Source organism: Danio aesculapii, chromosome 7 (genome assembly GCF_903798145.1).
Source record: "Danio aesculapii chromosome 7, fDanAes4.1, whole genome shotgun sequence".
Classification (NCBI taxonomy): Eukaryota; Metazoa; Chordata; class Actinopteri; order Cypriniformes; family Danionidae; genus Danio; species Danio aesculapii.
In genome coordinates, this window is record NC_079441.1 from 629,208 (window position 1) to 646,707 (window position 17,500).

The 17,500-nt window shown below is 52.1% G+C and overlaps 1 protein-coding gene across 10 annotated transcripts in view; it reads left to right on the forward strand.

Annotated features, from left to right (window-relative positions):
* nrxn2b (neurexin 2b) overlaps positions 1 to 17,500 on the forward strand; it is a 550,373-nt gene that overhangs the window by 481,979 nt on the left and 50,894 nt on the right. For all 10 annotated transcript variants that reach the window (XM_056460822.1, XM_056460831.1, XM_056460830.1 and 7 more), the window contains one exon: positions 16,597 to 16,768. In XM_056460822.1, the coding sequence (XP_056316797.1) occupies positions 16,597 to 16,768 (172 nt within the window). The remainder of the gene's footprint in view (positions 1 to 16,596; positions 16,769 to 17,500) is intronic.

Sequence of the window (17,500 nt, forward strand, 5' to 3'; positions counted from 1 at the left end):
GTGATGCGGGTTGGTCAGTGTGATGTGATGCGGGTTGGTCAGTGTGATGTGATGCGGGTTGGTCAGTGTGATGTGATGCGGGCTGGTCAGTGTGATGTGATGCGGGTTGGTCGGTGTGATGTGATGCGGGTTGGTCGGTGTGATATGATGCGGGTTGGTCAGTGTGATGTGATGCAGGTTTGGTAGTGTGATGTGATGCGGGTTGGTCGGTGTGATGTGATGCGGGTTGGTCAGTGTGATGTGATGCGGGTTGGTCAGTGTGATGTGATGCGGGTTGGTCGGTGTGATATGATGCGGGTTGGTCAGTGTGATGTGATGCAGGTTTGGTAGTGTGATGTGATGCGGGTTGGTCAGTGTGATGTGATGCGGGTTGGTCAGTGTGATGTGATGCGGGTTGGTCGGTGTGATGTGATGCGGGTTGGTCAGTGTGATGTGATGCGGGTTGGTCGGTGTGATGTGATGCGGGTTGGTCAGTGTGATGTGATGCGGGCTGGTCGGTGTGATGTGATGCGGGTTGGTCAGTGTGATGTGATGCGGGTTGGTCAGTGTGATGTGATGCGGGCTGGTCAGTTTGATGTGATGCGGGCTGGTCTGTGATGTTATGCTGGTTGGTCGGTGTGATGTGATGCGGGTTGGTCGGTGTGATGTGATGCGGGCTGGTCGGTGTGATGTGATGCGGGCTGGTCGGTGTGATGTTATGCTGGTTGGTCGGTGTGATGTGATGCGGGTTGGTCAGTGTGATGTGATGCGGGTTGGTCGGTGTGATGTGATGCGGGTTGGTCAGTGTGATGTGATGCGGGTTGGTCGGTGTGATGTTATGCTGGTTGGTCGGTGTGATGTGATGCGGGTTGTTCGGTGTGATGTGATGCGGGTTGGTCGGTGTGATGTGATGCGGGTTGGTCGGTGTGATGTGATGCGGGTTGGTCAGTGTGATGTGATGCGGGTTGGTCAGTGTGATGTGATGTGGGCTGGTCAGTGTGATGTGATGCGGGTTGGTCGGTGTGATGTGATGCGGGTTGGTCAGTGTGATGTGATGCGGGTTGGTCGGTGTGATGTTATGCTGGTTGGTCGGTGTGATGTGATGCGGGTTGGTCAGTGTGATGTGATGCGGGTTGGTCAGTGTGATGTGATGCGGGTTGGTCAGTGTGATGTGATGCGGGTTGGTCAGTGTGATGTGATGCGGGCTGGTCAGTGTGATGTGATGCGGGTTGGTCGGTGTGATGTGATGCGGGTTGGTCGGTGTGATATGATGCGGGTTGGTCAGTGTGATGTGATGCGGGCTGGTCTGTGATGTCATGCGGGTTGGTCGGTGTGATGTGATGCGGGTTGGTCGGTGTGATGTGATGCGGGTTGGTCGGTGTGATGTCATGCGGGCTGGTCGGTGTGATATGATGCGGGTTGGTCAGTGTGATGTGATGCGGGTTGGTCAGTGTGATGTGATGTGGGCTGGTCAGTGTGATGTGATGCGGGTTGGTCGGTGTGATGTGATGCGGGTTGGTCAGTGTGATGTGATGCGGGTTGGTCGGTGTGATGTGATGCGGGTTGGTCAGTGTGATGTGATGCGGGTTGGTCAGTGTGATGTGATGTGGGCTGGTCAGTGTGATGTTATGCTGGTTGTTCGGTGTGATGTGATGCGGGTTGGTCGGTGTGATGTGATGCGGGTTGGTCAGTGTGATGTGATGCGGGTTGGTCAGTGTGATGTGATGCGGGTTGGTCGGTGTGATGTGATGCGGGTTGGTCAGTGTGATGTGATGCGGGTTGGTCGGTGTGATGTTATGCTGGTTGGTCGGTGTGATGTGATGCGGGTTGTTCGGTGTGATGTGATGCGGGTTGGTCAGTGTGATGTGATGCGGGTTGGTCAGTGTGATGTGATGCGGGTTGGTCAGTGTGATGTGATGCGGGCTGGTCAGTGTGATGTGATGCGGGTTGGTCGGTGTGATGTGATGCGGGTTGGTCGGTGTGATATGATGCGGGTTGGTCAGTGTGATGTGATGCAGGTTTGGTAGTGTGATGTGATGCGGGTTGGTCGGTGTGATGTGATGCGGGTTGGTCAGTGTGATGTGATGCGGGTTGGTCAGTGTGATGTGATGCGGGTTGGTCGGTGTGATATGATGCGGGTTGGTCAGTGTGATGTGATGCAGGTTTGGTAGTGTGATGTGATGCGGGTTGGTCAGTGTGATGTGATGCGGGTTGGTCAGTGTGATGTGATGCGGGTTGGTCGGTGTGATGTGATGCGGGTTGGTCAGTGTGATGTGATGCGGGTTGGTCGGTGTGATGTGATGCGGGTTGGTTAGTGTGATGTGATGCGGGCTGGTCGGTGTGATGTGATGCGGGTTGGTCAGTGTGATGTGATGCGGGTTGGTCAGTGTGATGTGATGCGGGCTGGTCAGTTTGATGTGATGCGGGCTGGTCTGTGATGTTATGCTGGTTGGTCGGTGTGATGTGATGCGGGTTGGTCGGTGTGATGTGATGCGGGCTGGTCGGTGTGATGTGATGCGGGCTGGTCGGTGTGATGTTATGCTGGTTGGTCGGTGTGATGTGATGCGGGTTGGTCAGTGTGATGTGATGCGGGTTGGTCGGTGTGATGTGATGCGGGTTGGTCAGTGTGATGTGATGCGGGTTGGTCGGTGTGATGTTATGCTGGTTGGTCGGTGTGATGTGATGCGGGTTGTTCGGTGTGATGTGATGCGGGTTGGTCGGTGTGATGTGATGCGGGTTGGTCAGTGTGATGTGATGCGGGTTGGTCAGTGTGATGTGATGCGGGTTGGTCAGTGTGATGTGATGTGGGCTGGTCAGTGTGATGTGATGCGGGTTGGTCGGTGTGATGTGATGCGGGTTGGTCAGTGTGATGTGATGCGGGTTGGTCGGTGTGATGTTATGCTGGTTGGTCGGTGTGATGTGATGCGGGTTGGTCAGTGTGATGTGATGCGGGTTGGTCAGTGTGATGTGATGCGGGTTGGTCAGTGTGATGTGATGCGGGTTGGTCAGTGTGATGTGATGCGGGCTGGTCAGTGTGATGTGATGCGGGTTGGTCGGTGTGATGTGATGCGGGTTGGTCGGTGTGATATGATGCGGGTTGGTCAGTGTGATGTGATGCGGGCTGGTCTGTGATGTCATGCGGGTTGGTCGGTGTGATGTGATGCGGGTTGGTCGGTGTGATGTGATGCGGGTTGGTCGGTGTGATGTCATGCGGGCTGGTCGGTGTGATATGATGCGGGTTGGTCAGTGTGATGTGATGCGGGTTGGTCAGTGTGATGTGATGTGGGCTGGTCAGTGTGATGTGATGCGGGTTGGTCGGTGTGATGTGATGCGGGTTGGTCAGTGTGATGTGATGCGGGTTGGTCGGTGTGATGTGATGCGGGTTGGTCAGTGTGATGTGATGCGGGTTGGTCAGTGTGATGTGATGTGGGCTGGTCAGTGTGATGTTATGCTGGTTGTTCGGTGTGATGTGATGCGGGTTGGTCGGTGTGATGTGATGCGGGTTGGTCAGTGTGATGTGATGCGGGTTGGTCAGTGTGATGTGATGCGGATTGGTCAGTGTGATGTGTGTGATGTGGTGCGGGTTGGTCGGTGTGATGTGATGCGGGTTGGTCGGTGTGATGTGATACGGGTTGGTCAGTGTGATGTTATGCGGGTTGTTCAGTGTGATGTGATGCGGGCTGGTCAGTGTGATGTGATGCGGGTTGGTCGGTGTGATATGATGCGGGTTGGTCGGTGTGATGTGATGCGGGTTGGTCGGTGTGATGTCATGCGGGCTGGTCGGTGTGATATGATGCGGGTTGGTCAGTGTGATGTGATGCGGGTTGGTCAGTGTGATGTGATGCGGGTTGGTCAGTGTGATGTGATGCGGGTTGGTCAGTGTGATGTGATGCGGGTTGGTCGGTGTGATATGATGCGGGTTGGTCGGTGTGATGTCATGCGGGCTGGTCAGTGTGATATGATGCGGGCTGGTCAGTGTGATGTGATGCCGGTTGGTCAGTGTGATGTGATGCGGGTTGGTCGGTGTGATGTGATGCGGGTTGGTCGGTGTGATGTGATGCGGGTTGGTCAGTGTGATGTGATGCGGGTTGGTCAGTGTGATGTGATGCGAGTTGATCGGTGTGATGTGATGCGGGTTGGTCGGTGTGATGTGATGCGGGTTGGTCGGTGTGATGTGATGCGGGTTGGTCGGTGTGATGTGATGCGGGTTGGTCGGTGTGATGTGATGCGGGTTGGTCGGTGTGATGTGATGCGGGTTGGTCAGTGTGATGTGATGCGGGTTGGTCGGTGTGATGTGATGCGGGCTGGTCGGTGTGATGTGATGCCGGTTGGTCAGTGTGATGTGATGCGGGTTGGTCGGTGTGATGTGATGCGGGCTGCTCAGTGTGATGTGATGCGGGTTGGTCAGTGTGATGTGATGCGGGCTGGTCGGTGTGATGTGATGCCGGTTGGTCAGTGTGATGTGATGCGGGTTGGTCGGTGTGATGTGATACGGGTTGGTCGGTGTGATGTGATGCGGGTTGGTCGGTGTGATGTGATGCGGGTTGGTTGGTGTGATGTGATGCGGGTTGGTCAGTGTGATGTGTGTGATGTGATGCGGGTTGGTCGGTGTGATGTGGTGCGGGTTGGTCAGTGTGATGTGATGCGGGTTGGTCGGTGTGATGTGATGCGGGTTGGTCAGTGTGATGTGTGTGATGTGATGCGGGTTGGTCGGTGTGATGTGGTGCGGGTTGGTCAGTGTGATGTGATGCGGGTTGGTCAGTGTGATGTGATGCGGATTGGTCAGTGTGATGTGTGTGATGTGATGCGGGTTGGTCGGTGTGATGTGATGCGGGTTGGTCGGTGTGATGTGGTGCGGGTTGGTCGGTGTGATGTGATGCGGATTGGTCAGTGTGATGTGTGTGATGTGATGCGGGTTGGTCGGTGTGATGTGATGCGGGTTGGTCGGTGTGATGTGGTGCGGGTTGGTCGGTGTGATGTGATGCGGGTTGGTCAGTGTGATGTGATGCGGGTTGGTCGGTGTGATGTGGTGCGGGTTGGTCAGTGTGATGTTATGCTGGTTGGTCGGTGTGATGTGATGCGGGTTGTTCGGTGTGATGTGATGCGGGTTGGTCAGTGTGATGTGATGCGGGTTGGTCAGTGTGATGTGATGCGGGTTGGTCAGTGTGATGTGATGCGGGTTGGTCGGTGTGATATGATGCGGGTTGGTCAGTGTGATGTGATGCAGGTTTGGTAGTGTGATGTGATGCGGGTTGGTCGGTGTGATGTGATGCGGGTTGGTCAGTGTGATGTGATGCGGGTTGGTCAGTGTGATGTGATGCGGGTTGGTCGGTGTGATGTGATGCGGGTTGGTCAGTGTGATGTGATGCGGGTTGGTCAGTGTGATGTGATGCGGGTTGGTCGGTGTGATGTGATGCGGGTTGGTCAGTGTGATGTGATGCGGGTTGGTCGGTGTGATGTGATGCGGGTTGGTTAGTGTGATGTGATGCGGGCTGGTCGGTGTGATGTGATGCGGGCTGGTCAGTGTGATGTGATGCGGGTTGGTCGGTGTGATGTGATGCGGGCTGGTCAGTGTGATGTGATGCGGGCTGGTCAGTTTGATGTGATGCGGGCTGGTCTGTGATGTGATGCGGGTTGGTCGGTGTGATGTGATGCGGGTTGGTCGGTGTGATGTGATGCGGGCTGGTCGGTGTGATGTGATGCGGGCTGGTCGGTGTGATGTTATGCTGGTTGGTCGGTGTGATGTGATGCGGGTTGGTCGGTGTGATGTGATGCGGGTTGGTCGGTGTGATGTGATGCGGGCTGGTCAGTGTGATGTGATGCGGGCTGGTCAGTTTGATGTGATGCGGGCTGGTCTGTGATGTCATGCGGGTTGGTCGGTGTGATGTGATGCGGGTTGGTCGGTGTGATGTTATGCTGGTTGGTCGGTGTGATGTGATGCTGGTTGTTCGGTGTGATGTGATGCGGGTTGGTCAGTGTGATGTGATGCGGGTTGGTCAGTGTGATGTGATGCGGGTTGGTCAGTGTGATGTGATGTGGGCTGGTCAGTGTGATGTGATGCGGGTTGGTCGGTGTGATGTGATGCGGGTTGGTCAGTGTGATGTGATGCGGGTTGGTCGGTGTGATGTTATGCTGGTTGGTCGGTGTGATGTGATGCGGGTTGTTCGGTGTGATGTGATGCGGGTTGGTCAGTGTGATGTGATGCGGGTTGGTCAGTGTGATGTGATGCGGGTTGGTCAGTGTGATGTGATGCGGGCTGGTCAGTGTGATGTGATGCGGGTTGGTCGGTGTGATGTGATGCGGGTTGGTCGGTGTGATGTGATGCGGGTTGGTCAGTGTGATGTGATGCGGGCTGGTCTGTGATGTCATGCGGGTTGGTCGGTGTGATGTGATGCGGGTTGGTCGGTGTGATGTGATGCGGGTTGGTCGGTGTGATGTCATGCGGGCTGGTCGGTGTGATATGATGCGGGTTGGTCAGTGTGATGTGATGCGGGTTGGTCAGTGTGATGTGATGTGGGCTGGTCAGTGTGATGTGATGCGGGTTGGTCGGTGTGATGTGATGCGGGTTGGTCAGTGTGATGTGATGCGGGTTGGTCGGTGTGATGTGATGCGGGTTGGTCAGTGTGATGTGATGCGGGTTGGTCAGTGTGATGTGATGTGGGCTGGTCAGTGTGATGTTATGCTGGTTGTTCGGTGTGATGTGATGCGGGTTGGTCGGTGTGATGTGATGCGGGTTGGTCAGTGTGATGTGATGCGGGTTGGTCAGTGTGATGTGATGCGGGTTGGTCAGTGTGATGTGATGTGGGCTGGTCGGTGTGATGTGATGCGGGTTGGTCGGTGTGATGTGATGCGGGTTGGTCAGTGTGATGTGATGCGGGTTGTTCAGTGTGATGTGATGCGGGCTGGTCAGTGTGATGTGATGCGGGTTGGTCGGTGTGATGTGATGCGGGTTGGTCGGTGTGATGTGATGCGGGTTGGTCGGTGTGATGTCATGCGGGCTGGTCGGTGTGATATGATGCGGGTTGGTCAGTGTGATGTGATGCGGGTTGGTCAGTGTGATGTGATGCGGGTTGGTCAGTGTGATGTGATGCGGGTTGGTCAGTGTGATGTGATGCGGGTTGGTCGGTGTGATGTGATGCGGGTTGGTCGGTGTGATGTGGTGCGGGTTGGTCAGTGTGATGTGATGCGGGTTGGTCGGTGTGATGTGATGCGGGTTGGTCAGTGTGATGTGTGTGATGTGATGCGGGTTGGTCGGTGTGATGTGGTGCGGGTTGGTCAGTGTGATGTGATGCGGGTTGGTCAGTGTGATGTGATGCGGATTGGTCAGTGTGATGTGTGTGATGTGATGCGGGTTGGTCGGTGTGATGTGATGCGGGTTGGTCGGTGTGATGTGGTGCGGGTTGGTCGGTGTGATGTGATGCGGGTTGGTCAGTGTGATGTGATGCGGGTTGGTCGGTGTGATGTGATGCGGGTTGGTCGGTGTGATGTGATGCGGGTTGGTCAGTGTGATGTGATGCGGGTTGGTCAGTGTGATGTGATGCGAGTTGATCGGTGTGATGTGATGCGGGTTGGTCGGTGTGATGTGATGCGGGTTGGTCGGTGTGATGTGATGCGGGTTGGTCGGTGTGATGTGATGCGGGTTGGTCGGTGTGATGTGATGCGGGTTGGTCGGTGTGATGTGATGCGGGTTGGTCGGTGTGATGTGATGCGGGTTGGTCAGTGTGATGTGATGCGGGTTGGTCGGTGTGATGTGATGCGGGCTGGTCGGTGTGATGTGATGCCGGTTGGTCAGTGTGATGTGATGCGGGTTGGTCGGTGTGATGTGATGCGGGTTGGTCGGTGTGATGTGATGCGGGCTGGTCAGTGTGATGTGATGCCGGTTGGTCAGTGTGATGTGATACGGGTTGGTCGGTGTGATGTGATGCGGGTTGGTCGGGGTGATGTGATGCGGGTTGGTTGGTGTGATGTGATGCGGGTTGGTCAGTGTGATGTGTGTGATGTGATGCGGGTTGGTCGGTGTGATGTGGTGCGGGTTGGTCAGTGTGATGTGATGCGGGTTGGTCGGTGTGATGTGATGCGGGTTGGTCAGTGTGATGTGTGTGATGTGATGCGGGTTGGTCGGTGTGATGTGGTGCGGGTTGGTCAGTGTGATGTGATGCGGGTTGGTCAGTGTGATGTGATGCGGATTGGTCAGTGTGATGTGTGTGATGTGATGCGGGTTGGTCGGTGTGATGTGATGCGGGTTGGTCGGTGTGATGTGGTGCGGGTTGGTCGGTGTGATGTGATGCGGATTGGTCAGTGTGATGTGTGTGATGTGATGCGGGTTGGTCGGTGTGATGTGATGCGGGTTGGTCGGTGTGATGTGGTGCGGGTTGGTCGGTGTGATGTGATGCGGGTTGGTCAGTGTGATGTGATGCGGGTTGGTCGGTGTGATGTGGTGCGGGTTGGTCAGTGTGATGTGATGCGGGTTGGTCGGTGTGATGTGATGCGGGTTGGTCGGTGTGATGTGGTGCGGGTTGGTCGGTGTGATGTGGTGCGGGTTGGTCGGTGTGATGTGATGCGGATTGGTCAGTGTGATGTGTGTGATGTGATGCGGGTTGGTCAGTGTGATGTGATGCGGGTTGGTCAGTGTGATGTGATGCGGATTGGTCAGTGTGATGTGTGTGATGTGATGCGGGTTGGTCGGTGTGATGTGATGCGGGTTGGTCGGTGTGATGTGGTGCGGGTTGGTCGGTGTGATGTGATGCGGATTGGTCAGTGTGATGTGTGTGATGTGATGCGGGTTGGTCGGTGTGATGTGATGCGGGTTGGTCGGTGTGATGTGGTGCGGGTTGGTCGGTGTGATGTGATGCGGGTTGGTCAGTGTGATGTGATGCGGGTTGGTCGGTGTGATGTGGTGCGGGTTGGTCAGTGTGATGTTATGCTGGTTGGTCGGTGTGATGTGATGCGGGTTGTTCGGTGTGATGTGATGCGGGTTGGTCAGTGTGATGTGATGCGGGTTGGTCAGTGTGATGTGATGCGGGTTGGTCAGTGTGATGTGATGCGGGCTGGTCAGTGTGATGTGATGCGGGTTGGTCGGTGTGATGTGATGCGGGTTGGTCGGTGTGATATGATGCGGGTTGGTCAGTGTGATGTGATGCAGGTTTGGTAGTGTGATGTGATGCGGGTTGGTCGGTGTGATGTGATGCGGGTTGGTCAGTGTGATGTGATGCGGGTTGGTCAGTGTGATGTGATGCGGGTTGGTCGGTGTGATGTGATGCGGGTTGGTCAGTGTGATGTGATGCGGGTTGGTCAGTGTGATGTGATGCGGGTTGGTCGGTGTGATGTGATGCGGGTTGGTCAGTGTGATGTGATGCGGGTTGGTCGGTGTGATGTGATGCGGGTTGGTTAGTGTGATGTGATGCGGGCTGGTCGGTGTGATGTGATGCGGGCTGGTCAGTGTGATGTGATGCGGGTTGGTCGGTGTGATGTGATGCGGGCTGGTCAGTGTGATGTGATGCGGGCTGGTCAGTTTGATGTGATGCGGGCTGGTCTGTGATGTGATGCGGGTTGGTCGGTGTGATGTGATGCGGGTTGGTCGGTGTGATGTGATGCGGGCTGGTCGGTGTGATGTGATGCGGGCTGGTCGGTGTGATGTTATGCTGGTTGGTCGGTGTGATGTGATGCGGGTTGGTCGGTGTGATGTGATGCGGGTTGGTCGGTGTGATGTGATGCGGGCTGGTCAGTGTGATGTGATGCGGGCTGGTCAGTTTGATGTGATGCGGGCTGGTCTGTGATGTCATGCGGGTTGGTCGGTGTGATGTGATGCGGGTTGGTCGGTGTGATGTTATGCTGGTTGGTCGGTGTGATGTGATGCTGGTTGTTCGGTGTGATGTGATGCGGGTTGGTCAGTGTGATGTGATGCGGGTTGGTCAGTGTGATGTGATGCGGGTTGGTCAGTGTGATGTGATGTGGGCTGGTCAGTGTGATGTGATGCGGGTTGGTCGGTGTGATGTGATGCGGGTTGGTCAGTGTGATGTGATGCGGGTTGGTCGGTGTGATGTTATGCTGGTTGGTCGGTGTGATGTGATGCGGGTTGTTCGGTGTGATGTGATGCGGGTTGGTCAGTGTGATGTGATGCGGGTTGGTCAGTGTGATGTGATGCGGGTTGGTCAGTGTGATGTGATGCGGGCTGGTCAGTGTGATGTGATGCGGGTTGGTCGGTGTGATGTGATGCGGGTTGGTCGGTGTGATGTGATGCGGGTTGGTCAGTGTGATGTGATGCGGGCTGGTCTGTGATGTCATGCGGGTTGGTCGGTGTGATGTGATGCGGGTTGGTCGGTGTGATGTGATGCGGGTTGGTCGGTGTGATGTCATGCGGGCTGGTCGGTGTGATATGATGCGGGTTGGTCAGTGTGATGTGATGCGGGTTGGTCAGTGTGATGTGATGTGGGCTGGTCAGTGTGATGTGATGCGGGTTGGTCGGTGTGATGTGATGCGGGTTGGTCAGTGTGATGTGATGCGGGTTGGTCGGTGTGATGTGATGCGGGTTGGTCAGTGTGATGTGATGCGGGTTGGTCAGTGTGATGTGATGTGGGCTGGTCAGTGTGATGTTATGCTGGTTGTTCGGTGTGATGTGATGCGGGTTGGTCGGTGTGATGTGATGCGGGTTGGTCAGTGTGATGTGATGCGGGTTGGTCAGTGTGATGTGATGCGGGTTGGTCAGTGTGATGTGATGTGGGCTGGTCGGTGTGATGTGATGCGGGTTGGTCGGTGTGATGTGATACGGGTTGGTCAGTGTGATGTGATGCGGGTTGTTCAGTGTGATGTGATGCGGGCTGGTCAGTGTGATGTGATGCGGGTTGGTCGGTGTGATGTGATGCGGGTTGGTCGGTGTGATGTGATGCGGGTTGGTCGGTGTGATGTCATGCGGGCTGGTCGGTGTGATATGATGCGGGTTGGTCAGTGTGATGTGATGCGGGTTGGTCAGTGTGATGTGATGCGGGTTGGTCAGTGTGATGTGATGCGGGTTGGTCAGTGTGATGTGATGCGGGTTGGTCGGTGTGATGTGATGCGGGTTGGTCGGTGTGATGTGGTGCGGGTTGGTCAGTGTGATGTGATGCGGGTTGGTCGGTGTGATGTGATGCGGGTTGGTCAGTGTGATGTGTGTGATGTGATGCGGGTTGGTCGGTGTGATGTGGTGCGGGTTGGTCAGTGTGATGTGATGCGGGTTGGTCAGTGTGATGTGATGCGGATTGGTCAGTGTGATGTGTGTGATGTGATGCGGGTTGGTCGGTGTGATGTGATGCGGGTTGGTCGGTGTGATGTGGTGCGGGTTGGTCGGTGTGATGTGATGCGGGTTGGTCAGTGTGATGTGATGCGGGTTGGTCGGTGTGATGTGATGCGGGTTGGTCGGTGTGATGTGATGCGGGTTGGTCAGTGTGATGTGATGCGGGTTGGTCAGTGTGATGTGATGCGAGTTGGTCGGTGTGATGTGATGCGGGTTGGTCGGTGTGATGTGATGCGGGTTGGTCGGTGTGATGTGATGCGGGTTGGTCGGTGTGATGTGATGCGGGTTGGTCGGTGTGATGTGATGCGGGTTGGTCGGTGTGATGTGATGCGGGTTGGTCGGTGTGATGTGATGCGGGTTGGTCAGTGTGATGTGATGCGGGTTGGTCGGTGTGATGTGATGCGGGCTGGTCGGTGTGATGTGATGCCGGTTGGTCAGTGTGATGTGATGCGGGTTGGTCGGTGTGATGTGATGCGGGTTGGTCGGTGTGATGTGATGCGGGCTGGTCAGTGTGATGTGATGCCGGTTGGTCAGTGTGATGTGATACGGGTTGGTCGGTGTGATGTGATGCGGGTTGGTCGGTGTGATGTGATGCGGGTTGGTTGGTGTGATGTGATGCGGGTTGGTCAGTGTGATGTGTGTGATGTGATGCGGGTTGGTCGGTGTGATGTGGTGCGGGTTGGTCAGTGTGATGTGATGCGGGTTGGTCGGTGTGATGTGATGCGGGTTGGTCAGTGTGATGTGTGTGATGTGATGCGGGTTGGTCGGTGTGATGTGGTGCGGGTTGGTCAGTGTGATGTGATGCGGGTTGGTCAGTGTGATGTGATGCGGATTGGTCAGTGTGATGTGTGTGATGTGATGCGGGTTGGTCGGTGTGATGTGATGCGGGTTGGTCGGTGTGATGTGGTGCGGGTTGGTCGGTGTGATGTGATGCGGATTGGTCAGTGTGATGTGTGTGATGTGATGCGGGTTGGTCGGTGTGATGTGATGCGGGTTGGTCGGTGTGATGTGGTGCGGGTTGGTCGGTGTGATGTGATGCGGGTTGGTCAGTGTGATGTGATGCGGGTTGGTCGGTGTGATGTGGTGCGGGTTGGTCAGTGTGATGTGATGCGGGTTGGTCGGTGTGATGTGATGCGGGTTGGTCGGTGTGATGTGGTGCGGGTTGGTCGGTGTGATGTGGTGCGGGTTGGTCGGTGTGATGTGATGCGGATTGGTCAGTGTGATGTGTGTGATGTGATGCGGGTTGGTCAGTGTGATGTGATGCGGGTTGGTCAGTGTGATGTGATGCGGGTTGGTCGGTGTGATGTGATGTGGGCTGGTCAATGTGTTTGTGTTAGCGGGTGATGAATGGTTCCTCCAGAGTGAGCCGTTGCTCCTCATTCACTCATTAGTCTCCGACTGACGCTTCTGTGCTGTAGGTCACTCACTAGTAAGCATCTGGGCATCTGTGTAATCTTTCTCTAGTCAATTAGAAGACAAGCGTGCTGTGTGTGTCTGAATGCTGGATGATCCTCACACTGATGGATGACCGAGCTCTCAGAGCTACAGAAAAAAATCACACTCATTAATTCATTCAGCCGCAACGACATCCTGTAACAGATAAACGATAACATTTACTGATAACCTGTTAAAGACAGACCTGCTGTGAGCTACAAGGCTGTTAATCAATAATACACGCTTCTGTTGTAGTCATTAGCATGCAGTGTTTTCTTCTTCATTACTGCAGCGCCTCTAGTCGTCTCTCACACCATCACATGAGGCTGATCACACTGAAATAATGATCAATTCCTGGAGAAACCACATCAGGAGTTCAGACAGAAGTGAACAAATAGAACCTTGAAGAAGCTGTGTGTGTGTGTGTGTGTTTGTGTGTGTTTGTGTGTTTGTGTGTGTGTGTGCGTGTGTGCGTGTGTGCGTGTGTGTGTGTGTGTGTGTGTGCGTGCGTGTGTGTGTGCGTGTGCTTGTGTGTGTGTGCGTGTGTGTGTTTGTGCATGTGTGTGTGTGTGTGTGTGTGTGTGTGTGTGTGTGTGTGCTGTTGAGGAGAATAAATGCTGAACTCTTTAACTGACAGATCTGCAGGTTTTAGCCATCATGAACAATCATACACTCACATCTGCAGAGAACACCTACAGCACACACACACACACACACACACACACACACACATGGGGCAGATGTATAAATAGAGAAGTAGAGAGATAATAATAGACAGACTGCTGCATGGAGAGTGCAGCTGATCCTCCGTCAGTGTTTCTCTGCCGTAAACATCTTCTGTTCACATGAGATGAGAAGGAAGGACCTCAGCTTTCCTTACACACACACACACACACTGAAAACACACACTCACTCAACACACTGAAAACAAACACACACACACACACTTTTCCGTGTTTCTTTTCCTAAGCCCTTCAGGATTGAGGGGGAGATGTGAGGATGGAGGAGCTGAATGAAGTGATCGTGTGTATCCTGCTTTCCCTTTAGCATGACAGAGTAAGTGTGATCTGCTCTCCGTCATTATTGAGACTGGAGGAAGCAGATCTGGAGGGTGATGCAGAGTAAAGTGTGCTGGAGGCTCTTTATACTGCTGTAAATGAGGAAGAGTTCAGTGCAGTGAGTGAAGCGTGGCCCTCCGCAGAGCCCCATCACTCAGTTTCACAGCTGCAGATGTTCAGTGGTGAAGCTGCACACCGCCGGCAGCCATGTTGGATCTCAGAGCCGCTTTCTCACTGTGACAGACAGAAGTAATCAAACGAGCCGCTCTAATTGGCTGCTGTGAGCCTCCTGACACTCAGCGTCAGTATCAGAGAAGAAACACTCCATCATGAGCCACACACACACACACACACTAACTAGAGGATTCAGCACACACACACTTCTGTCTGTGTGTGCTCACAGGGCTTTAATAGGGGAGAAATTCAGCCGTTTGGTATGTATACACACAAAGAGACACACACATACAAAACATGCATGCATATATACACGCACACACACACACAAAACATGCTTAGACACACAAAACGTATATAAACTCACATTCTGCACACACACACACACACACACAAAACATGCATAAACACACACACAAAACACATTAACACACACACAAAACATGCATAAACACACACACAAAACACATTAACGCACACACAAAACATGCATAAACACACAAAATATATAACCTCATTTACTATACACACACACACACAAAACATAAACTCATATACTGTACACACACCCACACACACACATACAAAACATACATAAGCACACACACACACACACAAAACATATATAAACATACAAAACACAAGCACACACAAACACAAAAATATATAAACTCACACACACACAACATGCATAGACATACACACACACATACGAAACAAACAAACACACAAAACACAAACACACACATGCAAAACATGTATAAACTCACAATGTACACACACAACTTGCATAAACACAGACACACACACACACACACACAAAACATGCATAGAAAATCCATACATACACTTATACTTGCACTCAATCACACACCCACTCTCAGACACACACACACGCACACACACACACACACACACACACACACACACACACACACACACACACACACACAGTACACTTATGGACACACTCCATATCAGTAAATCAGGAATATACACAAAACTTGGTGTGTGTGTGTGCGTGTTTGTGTGTGTGTGAGTGAGAGAGATGATGTCTGCTGTCTGTCTGATCGCTCATCTTTTAATTAACGCTCTCACTGCTGTAAGCTAATGATGGAGCACTTTAATTAGATTATAATTAACTGCTGAGCTTCATCTCTACAAAGACCACCAGAGGGAGACGAGCAGGAGACACGGACACACACACACACACAGACAAAGACACACACCAACTAATACACACACACACACAAGAAGACAGATAGGCACACACCAAAACACATTCACATTTACTAAAACACAGACAGACAAACACACACACACACACACTACACACATACACACACACGCAACCAGATACACTAAAACAAAGGCACTTAGACAAACACACGCACACATTTTAGTGTGTGTGTGTGTGTGTGTGTGTGTGTGTGTGACATGTTTATGCATTCCCGACCTACACTACAAACCAAACAGTGTTGTGTGAATTTTAGAAATGTTGTATTGTTTTTATTTATCGATGAGTTGTTATTGCTCTACAGCTGCACCTACACTCAGCGGCCACTTTATTAGGTACACCTCACTAGTACCAGGTCGGACCCCTTTTGCCTTCAGAACGGGCGTCGATTCAACAAGCTACTGGAAATATTCCTCAGAGATTTTGCTCCATATTGACATGATAGCATCACACAGTTGCTGCAGATTTGTCGGCTGCACATCCATGATGCCAATCTCCCGTTCCACCACATCCCAAAGCTGCTCTATTGGATTGAGTTCTGGTGACTGTGGAGGCCATTTGAGTACAGTGAACTCATTGTCATGTTCAAGAAACCAGTCTGAGATGATTGGTGCTTTCTGACATGGTGCGTTATCCTGCTGGAAGTAGCCATCAGAAGATGGAGACACTGTGCTCATAAAGGGATGGACATGGTCAGCAACAATACTCAGGTAGGCTGTGGTGTTGACACCATGCTCAATTGGTACTAATGAACGCAGTAGATCAGCAGTTTCTGAAATACTCAGAGCAGCCCGTCTGGCAGCAACAACCATGCCACGTTCAGCGTCTCTTAAATCCCCTTTCTTCCCCATTCTGATGCTTGCTTTGACCTGCAGCAGATCGTCTTGACCATGTCTACATGCCTAAATGCAGTGAGCTGCTGTCATCTGATTGGCTGATTAGAAATTTGTGTAATGAGCAGTTGAACGTGTACCTAATAAAGTGGCCGGTGAGTGTACATAAGAGAAATGTTTACGCTTATTTCTTATCATTCATTTATTTTTGACTGTAAAGTCAAATCTGCTGAGTTTGATAATGGGCGAGGTTTCTGTTTGATTGACGGCATGTGGGCGGAGACAAACTTTGTTAGTTCATTGGCTAATTTAGAGGTGTGGCACCAAACCCCACCCCTAAACCCAACCGTCATTGGGGGAGGAGCCTATCTTACTAGATTCATGAATGTCATTCATTCATTCATTTTCTTTTCAGCTTAGTCCCTTTATTATTTTGGGGTCGCCACAGCGGAATGAACCGCCAACTTATGCAGCATGTGTTTTACGCAGCGGATGTCCTTCCAGCTGCAACCCATCTCTGGGAAAAAATCATGAATGTCAATCTGTTCATTATATGTGACTGAACGTGTGTTTGTGTTTGTGTGTGTGTGTGTGTGTGTGTGTGTCCGTCAGGAGCGCGGGAGAGTCGGCGTGATCTTTAACGTGGGAACGGACGACATCGTGATCGAGGAGAGCGGAGTGATGGTCAGCGATGGGAAATATCATGTGGTCAGATTCACACGCAGTGGTGGAAACGCAACACTACAGGTGGACAATCTGCCCGTGATCGAGCGCTTCCCGGCGGGTGAGGACACACACACACACACACACACACACACACACACACACACACACACACACACAATCTCGCTCTGGCAGGAAGATGTTTTCTGTGCTCAGATGTTATTATGAACACTTACTGTGTTTCCCTGAAGCAGATACACACACTCCAGCTCAGTGTTTATAAGCGCTGACTCAGTTCAGCTCATTTGATTCAGCTGAATGTTGATTCAGTTCAATTCAATGTTCATCCAGATCAATGCTGATTGAGGTAGTTTCATTCGATTCATTTGAATATTGGTTCAGTTAATTTCTTTTGATAATTTTATTGTTGATTCAGTTCAATTCCATGTTCTTTCAGTTCAGTTTTGATTCAGTTATTTTTTTGAGTGTTTATTCAGTTATCCTCAGTGTTGATTCATTACGCTGTTGATTCTGTTCAGTGTTGATTCAGTTAATTTAATTTGATTTATTTGAATGTTAATACAGTTACATTCAATGTTCATCCAGTTCAGTATCGATTCATTTAGATGTTGATTCAATTAATTTCAGTGTTGATTTAATTCAGTGTTGATTCATTTGAGCTGATTTGGGCTGTTTTTAGTTAACTTAATTCAGTTCATTGTGGATTCAGTTCATTTTATTTGACATGAACTGAATAAACACTGGATTTAATCAAATAAAATGAACTGAATCCACAATGAACTGATTTAAGTTAGCTAAAAACAGCCCAAATCAGCTCAAATAAATCAACACT